This window comes from Panthera onca, chromosome D1 (genome assembly GCF_046562875.1).
Source record: "Panthera onca isolate mPanOnc1 chromosome D1, mPanOnc1 haplotype 2, whole genome shotgun sequence".
NCBI lineage: Eukaryota > Metazoa > Chordata > Mammalia > Carnivora > Felidae > Panthera > Panthera onca.
This window is the reverse complement of record NC_138348.1, coordinates 55,967,132-55,987,504: the sequence shown is the minus strand read 5'-3', so window position 1 is coordinate 55,987,504 and position 20,373 is coordinate 55,967,132. Positions and strand designations below refer to the sequence as shown.

The following is a 20,373-nucleotide window of genomic DNA, read 5'->3' as shown; positions in this document are numbered from 1 at the left end:
CCCTCCAGTCCTGGTCACCCGAGAGGATGACTTCAACAACCGGCTGAACAACCGCGCCAGCTTCAAGGGCTGCACAGCCCTGCACTACGCTGTCCTTGCGGATGACTACCGCACAGTCAAGGAGCTGCTTGATGGAGGTGAGCGTGTGGGTGATGGGGGTGGGGGTTAGCAGGGAAAGAGTACCTGGCAACCTCTCTGCTCTGGAAATGCTTCCCCAGAGCTCTGTTATTCTTCCAGAGCTGGAAATGCCTCAAAGATGGCTGCACTTCATGAGAGTGGGTCTGGGCATGTGTGATTTGCCCTTCTGTGCCTGGAACATGTTCTTTTCCTATGTGTGTGTCGTATCGCACAGCATCTCCTTGTCTGCACACACTCCGAGTTTTGATTGTGACTCTCCCCATAAGTGTCCTCTCTTCTCCTCTGTGACCTCCAGAGCAGGGCTAGTGGAACAAGACAGGAGGCCTTCAAATCCCTACCAGTGCAGGTCTCAAAGATATCCTTCTTGATCCCATCCCCCCACTTCAGTCTAAATTAGGCCCTTTCCATTACTCTGGGTCATGGCACCCTGTTCTTTCCTGTAATTACTCTTGTCACAATCTGGAATTAGTTTAATGTGTTCGGTGGCCTTCTCCCTAACTTGACTCTGAACTTCCTAAAGGCAGGAACCATGACTAATTAGTCCCTAGTACCTAGTACAGTACCTAGCATAAAGTAAGAACTCAATAAATCTTTGTTCAGGACTGAATACCCTCCCTTTGGAGAGCATTGGTTTAATTGGAAAGGCAGTATATGCCATCCCCAGACAGGCTGGACTCATTCTGTCTAGGTCTGGTACAGAGTTACCTGCCACCCTGCCAAATACTTCCCAAGCTGTCACTTTCCCTCCCACTTCCCCCTATCCCACTCTGGCCTCTTCTTGGGGTAGGGAAAGAAGCATCTTGCCAGGATGTGACATGGCCAGGCCTCTGAGTGAGTGTGGCACATGACTGCCTGTGTATGCCCTTGTTGCCACTTCTTGAGAGCCTAGGGACCCTCTCTTGGGCCAAGATCCTTCTCAGTGGTCATTCTTCATAGAGCCTGGGCTCAGGAAGGGGCCTCAGAAGTCCTCTAGGTCACCCTATTGCCTGCTCCCTCTCCTCCTGGCAGGAATCTCCAAGAGCTCACAGGGTGGCATTTTCTTGGATCCTGGCAGGGACTGAGGGAACCCTACTTCTTCCCCAGGAGTCCATTCCATTTTAGTTCTTCTCTGACTGGTTGAAATATCTTTTTTAAAATACACTGTTATTTTCTTATCTATAATTGCTGCCAACTGTCCTCTGCAACCTAATCACTTTTTCAAAATCCAGTATTCAAAGAAATTCTTTCAGTCCTAGAGCCTTTGCCTCCCCAAGCTAATATTCCCAGATCATATTCTAGTCCTTGTCATGTGCTGGGCTGGAGGGATTTCCGGTAATCCCCAAACTCTGCCACCTCCTGTCAGCCACAGCCATGCTGGCTTAGAACCCAGGCCTGGCCCATCCCCCCAGCCTAGGCAGCAGAGTGTGCCTGGGCCTGGGACATGAACACTGTGAAGCATAGGACTGCTCATGGATGTGGTGACAGTGCAGGGGTGTCTGCGGATGGGATGACTGATGCTTTCAGAGCAAGAATTCACTGCTCTCAGAAGCAGAGACTTAGAAAACGTCTCAAGCAAGATGCTACTCACTTTGTCCTTTGGAAAGATCTCAGGCAAGACATTTGTAGCTAAGAATTGGAGCATTCACCATGGGGCTTCTCTCTGCCGTGCCTTAAAAATCAATCAATACTCCCAGCCATTGTCCAGTGGTTTACATTCCCTGCTTCCCCTCAGCCCCCAAACAGACAGGGAATTCACTCTAAAGAGACACCCTCTCCCCAGTCTTCCAGATCGAACACCTTTGAAATGAAGATGCACGGGCCTTTTATGAAGCACTCCCCACCCTACCCCTCCAGGCCAAGGCTGGTCCTTTGAGCCGTTCCAGGGGCATGGTTCCTGCCTGTTGACTTGGAACAGATGCTCTTAGCCCCCAACTTTACAGTTGGCCCACCTGCCTTTTTACCCAGCATCTAGTTACACCCCCTGCCCTAGTCTCCCAGCCTCAAGGGCCAAAACCATTAACCCACTTATTTCTCCTTTCCCAACCTGAACAAGTGGCCGTCACTCAAGGCCTGCAGGCCTGCCAACTTCTAACCTCCCTCCCCCCTTGACCTCTGTTGGTCTGCCTGTATGTGTGACCAGCCAACCGAGAGGCAAGATCCTGCTCCCTTGTCCTAGAGGCTATTGCCAGTCACATTTCCAAAGTCTTCTGACCTTAGGTGACCTCTTCCAAAGGGTTTCAGGGAAGGCAGCAGGGCCTGTATTTGCCACTGGCTTTGCTGCAGCAACTTAGAGGGAGGCTCTCTGTGAGATCCAAGGCAGGCATAGGCACAGGGCAGCCTATGCTCACGAGATCCACACAGAGCCCTTGTCTTTGAAATTACTTCATCCATAGGTATTTGGGGCCCCCAGATTGTAGAGGGTTAGAGCTAGAGTAAGCAGCCGCTCTTGCCCTCTGGCCAGCGGTCCCCATGTGAGAGCTGGGAGGTGGTCCAGGCAGCAGCATCAGTCTGCTAATGTGGTAAGTTCTCTGACCCCTTTAGAGGCATGGTCACTTCAGGAAAGTGTCTGAGGAAGGACACCTCAGACTTCAGAGTCAGGCCAACCTGGTTTGAATCCCACTTCCCTCACCTACTAGCTATATTGCCTTGGACATGTCAACTTAACTCTCTAGGCCTGCTTTCTTGTCTGTCAAATAATACCTGTGAAGTACCACAGGGGTTAGGTGAGGACCAGTGATAATGTCTGTAAAATCCACGATATGTGGAAGGTGCACCATGATTGTATAGAGAAGTCAGGCTCTTCCTCTGACAGTTCTAATCCTTCTTATTTCCTCCCCATGCTAAACCTCTGTTCCTGCCTAAAGGCTTCTTAATTCTGTCTCTGCCACAACTTATTTAAAACACCCTTGTGTTCCCTCTCTTCTCATCTAGACCCTTGGGCTCTTCAAGGTCTCCCTTTCTCAGGAAGCTTCTTCTGATGTTCTGGTCCATTCTGATTGCACCACCTCTGAACTCTTGCAGGGTTGGGCTGGGTGCTTAGCATGGGCTATGTCTTCATCTTTAGGAGGTCCTGTAACATAGTGAAAAGAACACAAACTTGGGAGTCTGACAGACTTGGTTTTTTTTTTTTTTCTTTTTTTGTTTTTTTTTTTAACGTTTATTTATTTTTGAGACAGAGAGAGACAGAGCATGAACAGGGGAGGGGCAGAGAGAGAGGGAGACACAGAATCTGAAACAGGATCCAGGCTCCGAGCTGTCAGTACAGAGCCCGACAGAGGGCTTGAACTCACGGACCGTGAGATCATGACCTGAGCTGAAGTTGGATGCTTAACCGACCGAGCCACCCAGGCGCCCCGACAGACCTGGTTTTAAATCTCAGCTCTGCATTGTCAGTGTGGGCTAGGTAGTTGTCATCTCTGAGGCCATGGACTTCAGGGCATCCTAAGATGGATCAGGCAGATTGACCCTGACCCTGAGAGACTCTCAGACTGGTAGAGGAGATAGATATGGAAACAGGCAGTGACAGCTGGGTGGGTGTCTGGCTGGGAGCTGGAGGACAGGGGCTCTAGGAACAAAAGGAGGAAATACCTACCTCTGCTTAGTGAGCAGGGAGGTGGAGTCAGTTACAGAAAGCTTGGGAGGAGGGGGCAGGGGTTGTGCTTAAGTCCTATCAGGAAGGATAGTGAAAGTTTGCCAGACAGCTTTGCGTGGACGGTACTGAGTTCTGAATTCACGGGTAGCAATTCTCTATTCTTGAGCTCCATACAAAAGTGGAAATCTTTGTGGTTTTCATTCTGTAAACATGCTGCTTCTGCCTGTATTGTTGGCTTATGAACAGGAAAGCTCTGCCTCTGCTCTTGACTGCCAAGTACAAGAAAAGGTTGGAGGGACGCAGGGAGGGAGAGACAGGATGACTGGGATGAGGAATAATTGGGGAAGGTAGGGAGCCGCCTCCCTCAAGCCCCTGGAGCTGACTCATCCCAGTATTTCTAGGGCAGTTAAGGGTTTTTGCAGCTATTTCCTCTGAGGGATGTGATCCCATGGCCAAATCCATCTTCCTAAGACATACCTCCAGTCATGGCAGCCTTTCTCAACTAGGATTCCTCCAGAGAATTGAGCCCTAATGCTCTAAGGCATCCACAGTATACAGGGAATAACTCCTCTCCCAGGCAGCTGAAATGGTACGAGTTATCCACCACCATTCATGGGAGAATTGAGAAAATCATTACTGAGATAATTTCCTATGTGTGGTTCAGAGGAGAAACCCAGTTGAAGAAAGCTGCAAGGAAAGAACACGAACTGTGAAGTCAGGATCTCAATGCCAGCCCTGCCACCAAATAGTGTGTGGTCCTGGGCAAGCTCCTGACTGCTCTGAGGTTGTCTTTCCTCTTCTGGAAATGGGAGTATGCCACCTGGTGTCTGTGGTTTTGTCAGACTTAGGGCATGTGTAGGTTCTACAAAGTAGGCACTTTATAGATGGTCTTGTATTACTTACTTCAAAAATACTCAGTGCTTACTTGTTAAAAAATAAATACAAAATAAAAAAAGAATCCTATCCATCCTAACTTTTTTTTTTTTTAATGCTTATTATTTTTGAGAGAGAGAGAGACAGAGACCAAGCAGGGAGGGGGCAGAGAGAGAGGGAGGCACAGAATCCGAAGCAGGTTCCAGGCTACGAGCTGTCAGCACAGAGCCCGACGCAGGGCTCGAACCCAGAGACTGTGAGATCATGACTTGAGCCATAGTCAGCCACCCAACCAACTGAGCCACCCAGGCGCCCCTACTCATCCTAACTTTTTAACCTGGTTGTTCTAGTCATGAACCTCACCTAACTTTTTTCCCCACTGCTACCATAATATCCAGCTATACAATAATGTCGCTTCAGTGTTCCCACCTTGGTGCCTTTACTCATGCAGGTCTTCTGCCAGTCGGTCCCCATCTTGAATGCCACCTCCCTTCTGAACTCTTCCCTGCTCCCTGGGATTTGGGTCCAGTCCCCATTACTAGATTGAGGTAGATTGAGGACAAGGACTGTGTCTTATTTGCCCCTCCCTCCTTTGCCACAGTGCTCTCTGCATATAGTTTAGCACATGTCTAGATGCACTGATCATCTCTTAAGCCACTGTAGACTTTCTGTTTGGAGATGTGGTACTCTTGCTTCCTGGCCCACTCGTTCTTAGTGTCAGCATGTATCTGGTTTTTTGGAGCTTCACATATGAGCAGCCTCTTTGCAGCTACGTTTGTAGTCACAGTACCTACCACTGCCTTTTCAGTGCTCATCCCCTCAGAAACACTTGGCCTTTATGAAACCTAATAGCACTTTCCCTGGGGCTTCCCTTAGCCTCTTTTACCTACTTTCATGGCTCTTCCTTGTCCTTCTCTCCAAGTGTGCAGCTCAGTCGTCAGTGTTAACCAGCCATCATCAAATGAGTCAAATTCCCCACCATCTCTGCCTAAGGCAAAGAGCCTTTCCAGTGCTGACATCTTCCCTTTAACAGCCTGTTAGTTTGTTTTTGGGGCTGGAAACTTAGAGTTCCATTTCTTGTTCCACTTCCCTGTCTGCCCATCTGGCTGTACTGCCAGATGCTGAGGGAGTCGGCTTTGCCTCAGGCTGTCCTCTGGAAACTTCACCCTCTGATTCTTGCCAGCAGTGCAGAGAAGGGGAATGAGCACTGGGCTGAAGATCAGATATTCAGGCTCTGCCACCAGCCAATCCTTTCTCCTTTAGGCAAATCCTTTCTTCTCCTCAGTAAAACAGAGAAGTTGGAGTAGCTGATCCCACGGACCCCTTCGAGTGAGCTTCAGCATCCTATATAACCCCTAGGCAAGTCTTTTCATTCATTTTGTAAACACTTACTGAGTACCTCTCCTGTCATAGGCCCTACCCTAGGCACCTGGGAAATAAAGATGATCCAGATGTGGTCTTTGCCCTTAAGGAACTCATAGTTCAGAGAGGAAATCAGACATTTTAACAAAGACTTGCCATCAGGTATATTAATGGAGATATATAGGAGGTACTGAGGGATCACCAAGAAAAGACCTTTTCTGTCTCTGGGGAGGGCAGGGAAAGCATGGTGTAGGGAATGGTGTCTGCACTAAGTCTTACAGGATGAATACAAGTTTACCAGGTAGATGAGGGAGAAAGGCAGAGGGAACAGCATGTCCAGAGGCATGGAGTTTGAAGCAGTATGCTGTATTTAGGACATTTCAGGTAGTTCAGAAGAGCTGAATTTATAGGGTATGGATAGAAGGCTCAGAAGTCAAGAATGAAAAGCAGGAGCCGATAAGGGAGGCCTATACCAAGATCTGCTAAAGAAATTGGACTTTATCTTTCAGTGGGAAAGCATTAAAATTTAGGAGAGGGAAGGATTGGATTTATGTTAATGTGAAAAATCACTTAGGAGTTTCAGAAATGTTTATCAGTAATCAAATGCATAAATTCAAATTAAATAAATTATGAAATGTTCACACAATGGAATAATCAAATGAATGAATGAATGAATGGAATGAGTGAATGAACAAACAAATGAACGAACGAACGGTTTCTTTCTCTGTACAACAACACAAATGAGTCTCACAAACCTAACATTCTGGACACAAGCCAGACATGAAAGAGTACTTACTATGTGACTGCAATTATATACAGAGTTCAAAATAGACAAAAGTAGCCAATGGTGTAAGAAGTGAAGGTAGTAGTTACCCTCAAGCGGGCAGATAGTTACTGGGCACCAGGGGGCTTCTGGGATATGTAATGTTCTATTTCTTTATCTACATGCTGGTTGTGCAGGTGTATCCACCTTGATGAGATTTCTTTGAGCTATACCTTTATGTATTTTTTTAACTTTTCTGTGTATATGTTATACTTGAGAGAAAGGTTAAAGAAAATGGAGAAACATGGATGAGAAGAGGGCATGATTGGAAAAAGGGAAAATACTTCGTTTAAAAGCTACTGAAGGGGCACCTGGGTGGCTCAGTCGGTTGGGCAGCTGACTTCGGCTCAGGTCATGATCTCGCGGTCCGTGAGTTCGAGCCCCGCGTCAGGTTCTGTGCTGACAGCTCAGAGCCTGGAGCCTGTTTCGGATTCTGTGTCTCCCTCTCTCTGACCCTCCCCCATTCATGCTCTGTCTCTCTCTGTCTCAAAAATAAATAAACGTTAAAAAATTAAAAAAAAAAAAAAAAAGCTACTGAATTTTTCTAGGTGAGGCCTAACCCAAGACAGTTGAAGAGAGAGAAGACTGATCCCAGAAAGAGTGAGGAGTAGGATCAGACAGTGAGAGGGGAGGAGGAGTCAAGATGAGGTCCGAGTTCTAGGTTGGTTGCCTGAATAGATGGCATGTACCTGCACTGAGATAAAAAATATAGGACTGGAGTGGCTCCTGGGTGGCTCAGTTGGTTAAGCATCTGACTTTGGCCAAGGTCATGATCTCGTCGTTCCCAAGCTCGAGCCCCACATTCGAGCTGTGCTGACAGCTCAGAGCCTGGAGCCTGTTTCAGATTCTGTGTCTCCCTCTCTCTCTCTGCCCTTCCCCCACTTGAGTTCTCTCACTCTCTCTCTCAAAAATAAATAAACATTAAAAAAAGAAAAAGAAAGAAAAAAAAATACAGGACTGGAGGTACAGGGGAATGACCAGTGCTATTTTGAATGTTTACTTCTTCCCTCCCTTTTCCCTCTCACTTTTAGGTTCTGAGGTCCAGTGTTCTAATGATTCCATTGCTGCTTTCTCCCTTCTTTGCACTCATCTGATGAAACACTAACTGTAGTTTGTTGTTTGTTTGTTTTTTTTAAATCTTTATTTATTTTTGAGAGAGAGAGACAGAGCATGAGTGGGGGAAGGACAGAGAGAGAGGGAGACACAGAATCGGAAGCAGGCTCCAGGCTCTGAGCTGTCAGCAGAGAGTCCGACGTGGGGCTCAAACTCACGAACCGTGAGATCATGACCTGAGCCGAAGTCAGATGCTCAACTGACAGAGCCACCCAGGCGCCCCAACACTAACCGTAGTTAAACCCAATTTCTCTTCACTTCATGTCTGAATCTGAAGAGCTGAATATTGCTGGGGGAAAGAAAAAATCATACAATCATGCTAACTGGACTCACTTCACATTTATGACCATAAATCCCAGACGCTCAGCACTGCCAGCTGCCCCACTGTACTTGTGATTAAAATCACCATCTTATTTTGGACCAGGACACCTTTTTTATGCCTTCTTTCTCCTCAGACCTCCAGTCCTCTCCTTTAGCTCCCAAGCAAATGATCCCACCTCCTGCTTACTATAGAAAATACATTATAGTTCGAAGGGAACTACCTCATCTTCCCACCGCTTCCACTAGCCTACCACATCTGTACTTGAATGCTGCCTTCCTTCCTCTGCAGTTCCTAAGACCAGCCCTGCATTTGGGCTCAGGCTCCTATTTTCAAGGTCTTTGCTCCTCTGGGTATCCCTTATCTCTCCTGTATTAGCCGTGTTCCCCTCTCTGCTGGCTGATTCCAGTCAGCACAAAAACATGCCCTCGTTATCACCCATCTTAAATAAAGCAAACTAAAAGTTTCCTGGGATCTCCCTCCAGCTGCCACCTCATTTCTCTACATCCCTTCATGGTAAAAGTCCTGATTACGTCCCTACCCACATAATCCACTCCCCCAACTCCTGTTTTTTCCTCTGTCTCAGTGTCACCCTGGCCAAAATATTCATCTATTTTTCTCCCAAAATTGGCATGTCAGGGCTTCCCCATCTCAATAAATGATACCATCATCTGTGTAGTTTTCAGGCCCCAAATTCTGGTGTCATCCTTGAATTCTCTTTTTCCCTTACATTCCCTGTCAGGTCCTTCAATAAGTACTGTCAGCTGTGCCAGTCAAGCACATTTTGAACCCATTCCTGTTTCCCCTGTGCCACTGCCTCACCTGTAGTCCCCGTGCAGGATGACGAGCACCACAGGTTGCTAAGTTCCGCCATTTCCACTCTTGTCTCCCCGAATCCATCTTCCAAAAAACAGCTAGGCGATCTTTTTTCGAACATAAATGCTATCATTGTCCTACCTAAAACCTAACATTGGTATGCCACTGACACCAAAATGAAATCCAGACTCCTTACCAGAGCCTATAAGGCCCAGAGCCCAGACTCTTGCCTGTCTGTGTGACCTCATCCCTAGCCATTCTCCCCCGTTTTCACTCTTCCCTAGTGACACTGGTCTTCTCTTGTCCTGCAGGCACACAGAACTTCTCATGGCAGGGCTTCTGTACCTGCCTGTCCCAGAGATGGGATCATTTCCACCTTGGGAATTCAGGTCTCGACTCAAGTGCTGCCTCCTCAGAGAACCCTTCCCTGAGCACCCTAGGAAAATAGCTCCCTGGTCACTTTCTATCATATTACCCCACCTTATCTTCTTTATCAGTTCCCAAATGATCACATTTATTGGTTATCTTTTTCTCCCCCACTAAAATGTAAGTCTTACAATCATAAGAGACCTTGTCCCTCTATTTTACTGCTATAGTTGCAGCTCCTAGGGAAAAAAACCTCACAGCTGGTATATGGTAGGCGATTAATAAATAGCTGTTGACCAACCAGGGAACCAGTGGGACAGTGTTGTAGACATGTGCAGCAGGCAGTAGGATAAATGAGTCTGAAGCTGAAGAGAGAAAAGACTCTAAGTTGGCCATGAAAATTTCAGAGTTGGCAGTCTCTTGGGGGTGGTGGAAGCTGGCTGAGTCTGTGAGTTGCCCATGGGAAGTTACAGAGCTAAGGAGACCCAAGGACACAACTGAGAGAACCTGCATTTTTGATGTGAGCGTGAGAGGGAGAGCCAGTGCAAGACATTCAAGGAAACAGAGAGGGAAAAGGGGAAGCAGAAGAGAGTGGAGAATGGGTTGCTTTAAGGCAGTACTTCTCAAACAATCTATGAAAGACCTGTCTCTTTTTGTTGTTGTTTGATCTTGCAATCTGTCATGAACCAATAACCAATACTTTTGTAAAATACAATAAAAATAAATTACTGGCAAAATTATATTTTTAAAGGCATACAAAATAGAGCTCAAATGTGCCATTAGGTTTGACAGATATAGAATAACTCTGGGTCCCTGTAAAAGTTTCTAGACACTTACTCTCACTGTACTTACCTCGTTGAGGACTGGTATCAAGGCTCACAGACTGGCACCAGTGTATGGACCACACCTGAGGCATAACTGTTCTGATGGTACTCCTGGGCAAGAAGGGAAGACGGATGGGCAGAATATAGCCTCTGCCTTCACGTGGCTTGAAGTCCAGTGTGATAGACCATTTGGGAGACACAGTCATACTGTGTAACAGAGAGCTCACAGCACTGCCATTAGGATGTGGGCACCCAGCTCTGCCACCATCTCACCCCTGTAGGACTTTTGGCAGATCACAGTCCATCTCTGGCATCACTTTTTCCATCTGCATGATGAAGAGATCATGTCAGATAATTGGACACTGAAGGTTTCCTCATATTGTTTGGATACAGAGCTAAAATCCCTTCATGCCAGTAGTTGTCTGTGAGAAGGATGGGGAGTAACTGCTAATGGGTTCGAGGTTTCTTTTGGGGATGATGAAATATTCTAAAATTAGATTATGGTGATGGTTGTACAACTCTGTAAATATACTTTAAAAACATTAAATTGTATATTTAAATGGGTGAGCTCTATGATATGTAAATTATATCTCAGTAGAGCTGTTATACATGAAAGAAAGGAAGAAAGAAAGAAAGAAAGAAAGAAAGAAAGAAAGAAAGAAAGAAAGAAAAAAAGAAAGAAAGACCCAGTGCCACTCAAAACTAGGAAAAATGGGCTTGTGTGAGTAACTGGTTGCAGGTCAGAAAGCCAAGAGGACCTGACTGGCCCCAAAGCTAAGGTGGTGGTCTAGAGGAGCCCCTCTGTTGTATATAAAAGTTTCCTTTTAAAGAATACTAGTCAAAACTTTCCTGTAAAACTTTCTCTTTTTGCTATAAAACTGGTCTTTTTGTTGATTTCCTCTTATTACCTTAACAACTGTTTATGGCACTCCCCATCCTTGTGAAGCTTAAGCTCTGGCACAATATAGAAATTAGGCAAGTAATTACAAAATTATTAGCTAATTGCCATTGAGATAAGTATTAGGGAAGAGTAGAGGGTACTGTGAGGGTGTAACAGGGACCTAATCTGATCTGAAGTCTTCCCTGAGCAAATGTATTGAGACCTGAAGTATAGATGTTAGCTTGTTACTTAACTTGAGAAAGTCCCATAGAGAGCGACGGGCACTGGTCATCCAAAGGGACTCAGCAGTCCAGGTGGGGGCATTGTGGGGAATGGAGGAGTTCTGTGGTGTTGTAATTGGAGTCCATGTGGTAGGTCAGGGCTAAAGGGGGCCTTCAGTGACCCTGAGTCCTATCCTCTTCCCTTGGCCTACTCAGACCCTTACCCAGGACAGAATGAAGAATTGTCCTTGCTCACCCCCCAAGGAAAGATATTTCTCTATCCCAGATCCTGTGGGTTTGGAGGAGACACTGCATGGTTGAGTTAGAGATGAGCGCCTGGTCACCAGAGCCCAAGCTCTCCAGAGCCACCTGCCATCTAGGCAGGCGCATTTCATCAAGGCTGTAATCGGCTCCAAGCAGTCATCAGATGAGCCTGGCTGGTATCCGGCATGACCTCATCACCGCCAACAGTGGCAGCTGGAGGCCAAGGCTCCTCTGGGTGAGGGAAAGGTCAGCATCAGCTAGGCCAGGTCTGTTCTGTGTCCAGTGTGCTCCTCCACCTGCACTGGGCCTAATAGAGCCGAGTAGAATTCAGATTTCCCAAGGCAAGGCCATCTGCCCTTTGCTGGCCCGTTCTTGCCCCTTCAGTGAATGTGTCATGGATTGAATGCACAGAGTAAGAACAGCACTGCAGCTTTAAGAAGGGATGTCAGTCTGAAGGTCAGGGTCTGCAGAATAGCAGCAAAGTTCCTGTCCTAGAGTCAGACTGGGAGTTTGCTCAGAACCAAGTTTCCTTTCCCCAAAGGAGTTTTGCTTCTAGCATTCATGCCCTCTCTTCCTCTACACAGAGGCCTGGCAGTGTCCTAGAAAGGGCACAGCAGACATGCTCTCTGTAGGTCTATAACCACAGACTCCTTCCTGAACATCATTTTGGAAATGAATTCTTTTAAATATAGTGGAAGAAGGAGTTTGTCCCTTCAGGAATGCTTCAGAAACTCCCTTTGAAGTAATGAATGCTGTGTTGTTGGGAGTGGTGGCTGTGGGTCAGGTGACCTGGTGCCAACTCGACCTTGCTGTGCAACCTTGAGGAGTCCCTCCCCCTCACTGAGCCTCATTTTCCCCATCTGTAAAACTAGATAATTGGACTGCAATCTCAAAACTCCCTTCTACTTTCATATTTTGTGATTCTCAATAAATAATTGCCCTCTGATTTGTCTAATTGCAAATCTAAGTGCTCATAGTTATTCAGCAACTATTAATTATTTTCCTGCAGCTGACCACCAGTATCCCTTTTCTAGGTTCCTCCGATATGTGCTCTTAAAGTGTCCTGTATAATTTCTTTCTTACACTTACCACAACATGTAGACATATAGCTGTTTGATCAATAGATCTGTCCTTTGTTAAATAATGCATTCCCTGAAGGTAGGGTCTGGATCTGCAGTGCTTATATTCCCCGCACCTTGCAATATTGTTAGCGCATGATAGGTGCTTGGTAAACAATTTTTGAATAAGTGTATTTATAAAGGGGCACTAGGCATTACAGGAAATAAAAAAGAAAAAGATATAGGCCCTTCCTTCAGACTGCACCCTGTAGAGTGCTAGTTTGGTAAAAAGGTTCATACACAAAGCACACTCAGGACAGTGCAGGACTCTGAATTAAACCTAAGCAAAGGGCAGAATGAATTAGTGTAATGAATGAGGAGGGGAAGATCACTGTTGGCATTGTAGAAGCTTCCTGGAGGAGGGGGACTGGAGGCAGTCCCTGAAGGACAGGTAGAATTCAAACAAGCAGAGGGAAGGAGGAAAGTTTTTCAGGTGAGTCAGTAACAGAAATGAGGCTTGCATGTTAGAGACCTGGAAGAAACTGGCCACTTGCTAGATTATGGATAGGGAGGCTTGAGTGTGGAGGGCCTTGGGGATGAGCCAGAGGACTTGTACTCCACTTTGAAATCCATAGAGAGTTCCTAAAGTGACTGACTATTGTTTATTTAGTGACTACAGTGATTCTTAACTTTAAAAGTTGTACATGATAAAAACTTCAAGCAGTACTAGAAGATATATAGGGGAAAGGAAGTCTCCCTTCTGTGTCCCTGGTCCTCCTCCTCAGAGACAACCACTGTAACTTTTCTTATGTATCCTTCCTATTGCTGCTGTAAACGGATTATCAAAAACTTAATGACTTAAGACAATGCAAGTTTACTGTCTTAAAGTTCTGGAGATGAGTTGGAATGGGTCTCACTGGACTAAAAGCAAGGTGTCAGTAATACATTCCTTTTTGGAGACTCAGAATCTGTTTTCTTACCTTTTCCAGCTTCTAATGGCTGCCCACATTCCTTGTCTCATAGCCCCCTTCTGTCATCGAGTCAGCAGTGTCAGTTGGTCTTCCTCTTTTTTCACTCTGACATTGAGTCTTCTCCCTCTTTTCACTTATAAGGACCCTTGTCATTACATTGGGCCCACCTGGATAATCCAGGGTAATCTTCCCTTCTCAGAGTCAGCTGATTAGCAGACTTAATTCTATCTACGACCTTAATTCCCCTTTGCCCAGTGATTTAGCATATTCACAAATTCTAAGGATTAGAATGTGAACATCACTGGGGGGCTGTTATTCTGCCTATGACAATCTCGGATATTTTATATTTATTTTTCTTCCTGTTTTTGAATAGTTGATACTTGTACACAGTACAAAATTCAAAAGAGTTTTCAGTAAAAAATCTTACTCCCGTCCCATCACCAACCCAAGTATTGCCCTGTTTCTCCACTGTACCTTTATTACTTCTTCCCTTGAAATTAATAAGCACTCTGTGGGGAGACAGTTTTAAGACCATGCAGGTAATCCTGCTGCTCATCAAAATTTACCCCCTGGACTTAGCTTCCATTGATGGTTCTTTCCTGAACCAATCTTTATAAGTGGTTGCAAAATGAATATTTTGCATCTTTCCCAACTCCAGCATCACTCCACATTGACCACTTAGGACCTGGCATCCTGTGGTAAGCAAAAGCAAGAACGCTTTCTCCCTCATTTATCTATGTGTTGTCAAAATGTGCTCACAGATACTATTGCTTTAATTGTTCTGCACCTCATTACTATCTTTAGTTATGTTGGTGCTAAAATTATCTCAGATTTGGCCAGTGTGGCAATTTTTTTTTTTTTTTTTTTTAGCATTTCCATATTTCCTGGCATAACAAGGTGTTTTAGTCTTGTATCCATCTTGGTGCCCCTGGAATCAGCCATTTCTCTGAGGAGCCCTAAGACTTTTTAGTGAGCAATTGTATTAGAGACTGAAACCTGAGTACCAGGCTTGCTCATCACCCCTTTGTTTATAGGACCATGGGATGCATATGGTTATATACACATGTGCATATAGATCCATCACAAGATACACATACATGCATATGCGTATATACACACATGGGCATATGCACATATGTATTTTCGAAATCCTGAACACCACTACCTCCCATTCCAGTCCATCCTTACAGAGTTCTTCCTTGTCTTCACACATTTCTTATTTGTATGCCCCTTCTTCTATAGTGAGAATGCTGGCTCCAAATAGCAATGATACATTTACTCATTTGTTTACTCCTATAAGACATCTAAGAAGGCTTGAGCCTTGCCTCACCTATACCACTATAGAAAACAAGCATACTATTGGGGCACCTGGGTGTCTCAGTCAGTTAAGGGCCGGACTTCGGCTCAGGTCATGATCTCACAGTTTGTGGTTTCGAGCCCTGTGTCAGGCTTTGTGCTAACAGCTCAGAGCCTGGAGCCTGCTTTGGTTTCTGTGTGTGTCTCTCTCTCTGCCCCTCCCCTGCTCACACTCTGTCTCTCTCTCTCTCTCTCTCTCTCTCTCTCAAAAATAAGCATTAAAAAAAAAAAAAAAAAAAAAAAAAAAAAGCCTACTAAACAGAATTCCAGTTAGGATTTGTTTGCAGTTCTCATGCGTACTCCATCCGTGGCTAAGATTATATAGTCAAATACTAGGTTCATTAAGTTACTTGGGTGGTATTTTTTCCCCTTCAGTGTGTATGTTATTCATTTGAAATACAGTTGGGTTAATTTTTCAGTTTATTTTCAGTTTTAGGGTTTTTCTCCCCTACTTGTTTTTGTTTTACTTTTGGTGTTTGAATATGTAGAAGATTCACTTTTGTCTAAAAACTATCCAGAAAGATACACTCAGAGAAGTAAGACTTTCCTGTATCCCTTTCAACCTTTTTCCACTCCCCTCAGTGAGCCCTAACCCCATGTTTCTTAGTATAAGCAAATACAGTGTATGTATTTTTTAATTTACTTTTTTCCTACATAAAAGGTAGCACACTATATATGCTCTTCTGCAGTTTGCTTTTTTTTTTCTTTTTATCTAACTGTATTTCCTGGAAACTATCAGTTCACAGAGATCTTCCTCATTCTTTTCTTTTTTTTAACACCTGCATGGTATTCTGTTGTGTGTTTGCACTATATCCCCTATGCTCAGACATTGAAGTGTCCAGTATTTTTTAGTTACACATAATGCTGCAGTGAATAACCTCTCGCATGTATATTTGAGATTCAAAGTCCTAGAAGTGGTATTGCTGGGCCAAAGGGTAAATACATATGTCCTTTAGTTAAATATGGTGAATTTCTCCTCCACAGAAGTTGTACCATTTTACGTTCCCACTAGCAATGTATGAAAGTGCTTGGGTGGCTCAGTCAGTTGAGCATCTGACTTGACCTGATTTTGGCTCAGGCCATGATCTCACAGTTTGTGGGATCCAGCCTCACGTTAGGCTCCGCACCGACAGCATGGACTTGTTTGGGAGTCTCTCTCTCTGCCCATCTCCTGCTTGCGCATGTGCTCTCAAAAATAAACTTTAAAAAAAGACAAAAAAGAAAGTGCTTGTTTTTCTGACAACATCTCCAGCAGAGTGTATTGTCAAGCTTTTAGATTTTTGCCAATCTGATAGGTGAGATATAGTATCTCAGCATAGTTTTAGTTTGATTTTCTTGTCATGAGTGAAACCATACACCATTTCATGTGTTTAAGAGCCTTTTTGTATCTCTTTTTGTGAATTGTCTATTCATGTCTTTTGCCCATTTTTCTATAGGACTTTTGGTCTTTATTTTTCTCTTGATTTTTAAAATTTCTTTGTTGAATGGGGTTGTTGAAAGGGATCCCTTTTTTTGTTCAAAGGGATATTGACCCTTTATGTGTGATATATATCACAAATATTTTCTCCAGCCTTGGTTTGATAAGGTTTTAACACTTCCCATATAATTCTGCTATACAGCCAGGATTGCAAACCACTGGGGTGGTTTAAACTGTGCCAGTTGGAACTGTTTCTTAAAGGAGAGTGCATATGGAAAGAAAGGATCCTGGGATCACCCAGGACTTAGTCTTAGGTGTCACCTGTAACTTGGGACAGAAGAATGAACAGGAACCTTCAAAGGAGATAAAGTCATATGTATATATATCATGGAAATCAAGGTGGAAAATAATCGAAAGGAGGCAGGAGTGGCCAGCAACATTGATTACTGTAGCCATGAGGAAGAAGTGGAATCTCACGAACCATGAGATCATGACCTGAGTTGAAGTCAGACACTTAACCAACTGAGCCACCCAGCCGCCCCATATTTTATTTTATTTTTAATTTAAATCCAAGTTAGTTAACATACAGTGTTAATTATTTTGGGAATAGAATTTAGTGACCCATCGCTTACATATAACACCAAGAGCTCATCCCAAGAAGTGCCCTCCTTAATGCCCCACGCCCATTTAGCCCATCCCCCCACCCAACACCCCTCCAGCAACTCTCAGTTTGTTCTCTGTATTTGAGAATCTCTTGTGGTTTATCTCCCTCACTGTTTTTATGTTATTTTTGCTTCCCTTCCCTTATGTTCATCTGTTTTATATCTTAAATTCTACATATGAGTGAAGTCATATGATATTTGTCTTTCTCTGACTTATTTTGCTTAGCATAATACAGTCTAGTTCCATCCATGTTGTTGCAAATGGAAAGATTTAATTCTTTTTGAATGGAATTGCCAAGTAATATTCCATTGTATATGTATACTACATCTTCTTTATCCATTCATCAGTCAGTGGACATTTGAGCTCTTTCCATACTTTGGTTATTGTCTATAGTGTTGCTATAAACATGGGGGTGCATGTGTCCCTTCAAAACAGCACACCTGTATCCCTTGAATAAATACCTACTAGTGCAATTGCTGGGTCGTAGGGTAGGTCTATTTATAATTTTTTGAGGAACCTGCATACTGTTTTCCAGAGTGGCTGCACCAGTTTGCATTCCCACCAGCAGTGCAAAAGAGATCTTCTTTCTCCGCATCCTCGCCAACATCTGTTGTTGCCTGACCTCATTGTAAATTTGTGCTTCTCTCTCACCACTTTCTGAAAAGTTGGAGGTTTCTTTTTCCCAAGTCCATCTATCTGGTTTGTTGTGCAGCCTCAACTGAGACAAACTTGGTGAAATCCTCAGAATTAGGTAGAGAAAAGCCATTTTGAGGGAAGTGGAATAATTAGCACCAGCAAGAAGCTCCAGGTCAGAAATGGGCCTCTTGGTGTAGGCAGCAAGTCCCTGCCCTCTTCCTCCTAATCTCCCCACTGCCATTCCACTTTTATTTTTGGTGACTGTTGCCTGGTGACTGGCTTTGGCCATAAAGGAAGGAGCATAAACTGAGAGAGTCCTTGTTAGCAGTGGCTTCTGGTTTAAAAAAAAACAAAAACAAAAAAGAAAACCACAACAGTTTTATGAGGGAGATGAGTAATTCAGCCTTGATGTGGGGTTGAAAAGCAGACATCAGCAGATGAATGGCTCCTGCACCCAGGACTGGAGCTTGTAGCATTTAATATTGTAAAGATACTCACCTCTGCACTCTTGAATTCTCTCCCAACTAGGAAGTACAATTAGCAAAATTATTTCATTGTTTTCTGTTTTTGCAAGTGTTCTTGAAACCACCTGTAAAGAAGGCCTCCTGCCTTCTTGAAAGTCAAAGTGAAAGTCTGTATATTTGAATGTACAGTTGACCCTTGAACACCGTGGTGATTAGGAATGCTAATGCAGGCAAAAATCTGCATATAACTTTTGACTCCCCCAAAGCTTAATTACTAATAGCCCGCTCTTGATCAGAAAAGTCTTACCAATAACATAAAGTTCATTAACATACATGTTGTGTTATATAACATATTCTTGCAATAATGTAAACTAGGGAAAAGATGTTACTTAAAAAATCTGAAAAAAGTGGGGCACCTGTGTGGCTTGGTTGAGCATACAACTCTTGAGTTTGGCTCAGGTCACGATCCCACGATTGTGAAATTGAGCCCCATGATGGGCTCTGCACTGAGCATGGAGCCTGCTTAAGATTCTCTCTCTCTTAGGGTGCCTGGGTGGCGCAGTTGGTTAAGCATCTGACTCTTTTTTTTTTTTTTTTTAATTTTTTTTTTAATGTTTTATTTATTTTTGAGAGGGAGAGAGACAGAGTGCAAGCTGGGGAGGAGCAGAGACAGACACACACACAGAATCTGAAGCAGGCTCCAGGCTCTGAGCTGTCAGCACAGAGCCCGACGCAGGGCTTGAACCCACAAACCATGAGATCATGACCTGAGCAGAAGTCGGATGCTTAACTGACTGAGCCACCCAGGCGCCCCAGCATCTGACTCTTTATCTTGGTTCAGGTCTTGATCTCACAGTTTGTAAGTTTGAGCCCTGTATCGGGCTGTGTGCTGATGGTAAGGAACCTGCTTCAGATTCTCTCTCTCCCTCTCTCTGCCCCTCCCTCTCTCTCTCAAAATAAATAAATAAACATAAAAAAAAAGATTCTCTCTCCCCATCTGCCCCTCTCCCCCTGCTCACATTCTCTCTAAAATAAAAGTAAATTTTTTTTAATTATAAGGAAGAGAAAATATGTTTATAATACTGTTTTTGTCAAAAATAAATCCACATGTAAGTGGACCCACACAGTTCAAACCTGTGTTGTTCAAGGGTCCACTGTACATCATTTCAGTAAGCCTGGATTAACCACCACTTAATGGACTGATACTTCTCATCCAAGCAGAAGGCTTTGCTTAGCTTTGAGAGTAGACATGTGAGTGGAAGCATAAGCCATCTCTTGATAACCCCTCTTGTCTGCTGTGGACATTAGGCTGGGATTGGTCAACAGAAGCTTAAACATCTGGTCAGGTCAGTCCTTTGGGGTGGTTGATGTTTTATAGACAACCCATCAAGATTGATTGGCCTCATAACTGAATTAGCCAGATGTGTGGGCATTGTGTGCCCTCTCCTCAGCCTCCCTTCAATGTTGTTAGATGGAAGCAGACATGAGATTAGCATGTTTGAAGATGATGTGTTTTTAGTGCATGAACAAAAGCTTTGCCTTCTGCAGAGACTGTGGCTGTGCCCCAGACGTCAGCAGTATAATTATGACTGCTAAATTCAGCCCAGACCCCAGGCTCGGCTGCCTTGGTCTCAGCTGTCATTTGTGGGAGGGGGCGGGGAGAATGCACAAGCCCAGGGACCCAGGCTCTTATTATGTCCACTTTGAACTCTGCTTTATCCAGAGTCATTCCGTCCCATGACAGTTGCTCCCAGCTGCTTTCTGGGCACAGAGCTTGCTGCCGTCTCTGGGGGTTAGTCCGTGCTGGATTATGGGGAGAGATGGAAGTAGAGCTGGCCTCCTGAAAGCCCACAACTTCCAGGAAACTTGCCCAAAATGAAAATGAGCTGAGGCTCCCCACACTTCCATAGCCTATGTCACATGCTATTCAGAACATTATCTCTCATCTAGAAAACCTCTACCTTAGGTTGCATTGAGCAGAAGTCCTTGGCAGGAGTTTTTGCTTTTGCCCTTTTTCCCACTTAACTCTGTGTATGAATTATGTTTGAACATTTATTTCCATACTTTTGTACCACCACTTTTCTTTTTTTAAGTTGATTTATTTATTGGGGGGGGGGGGAGAGGAAGAGAGAGGGAGACGGAGGAAGAGGGAGAGAGAATCCCAAGCAGGCTCTGCACCATTCGAGATTATGACCTGAGCCAAAATCAAAAGCTTAACTGACTGAGCCACCCAGGCGC

The 20,373-nt window shown here is 44.5% G+C and overlaps 1 protein-coding gene across 5 annotated transcripts in view; it reads left to right on the top strand.

The window, feature by feature from the left end:
• Nucleotides 1-20,373, top strand: part of CLPB (ClpB family mitochondrial disaggregase) — a 143,248-nt gene that overhangs the window by 72,343 nt on the left and 50,532 nt on the right. For all 5 annotated transcript variants that reach the window (XM_060605702.3, XM_060605703.3, XM_060605704.3 and 2 more), the window contains one exon: nucleotides 9-137. In XM_060605702.3, the coding sequence (XP_060461685.1) occupies nucleotides 9-137 (129 nt within the window). The remainder of the gene's footprint in view (nucleotides 1-8; nucleotides 138-20,373) is intronic.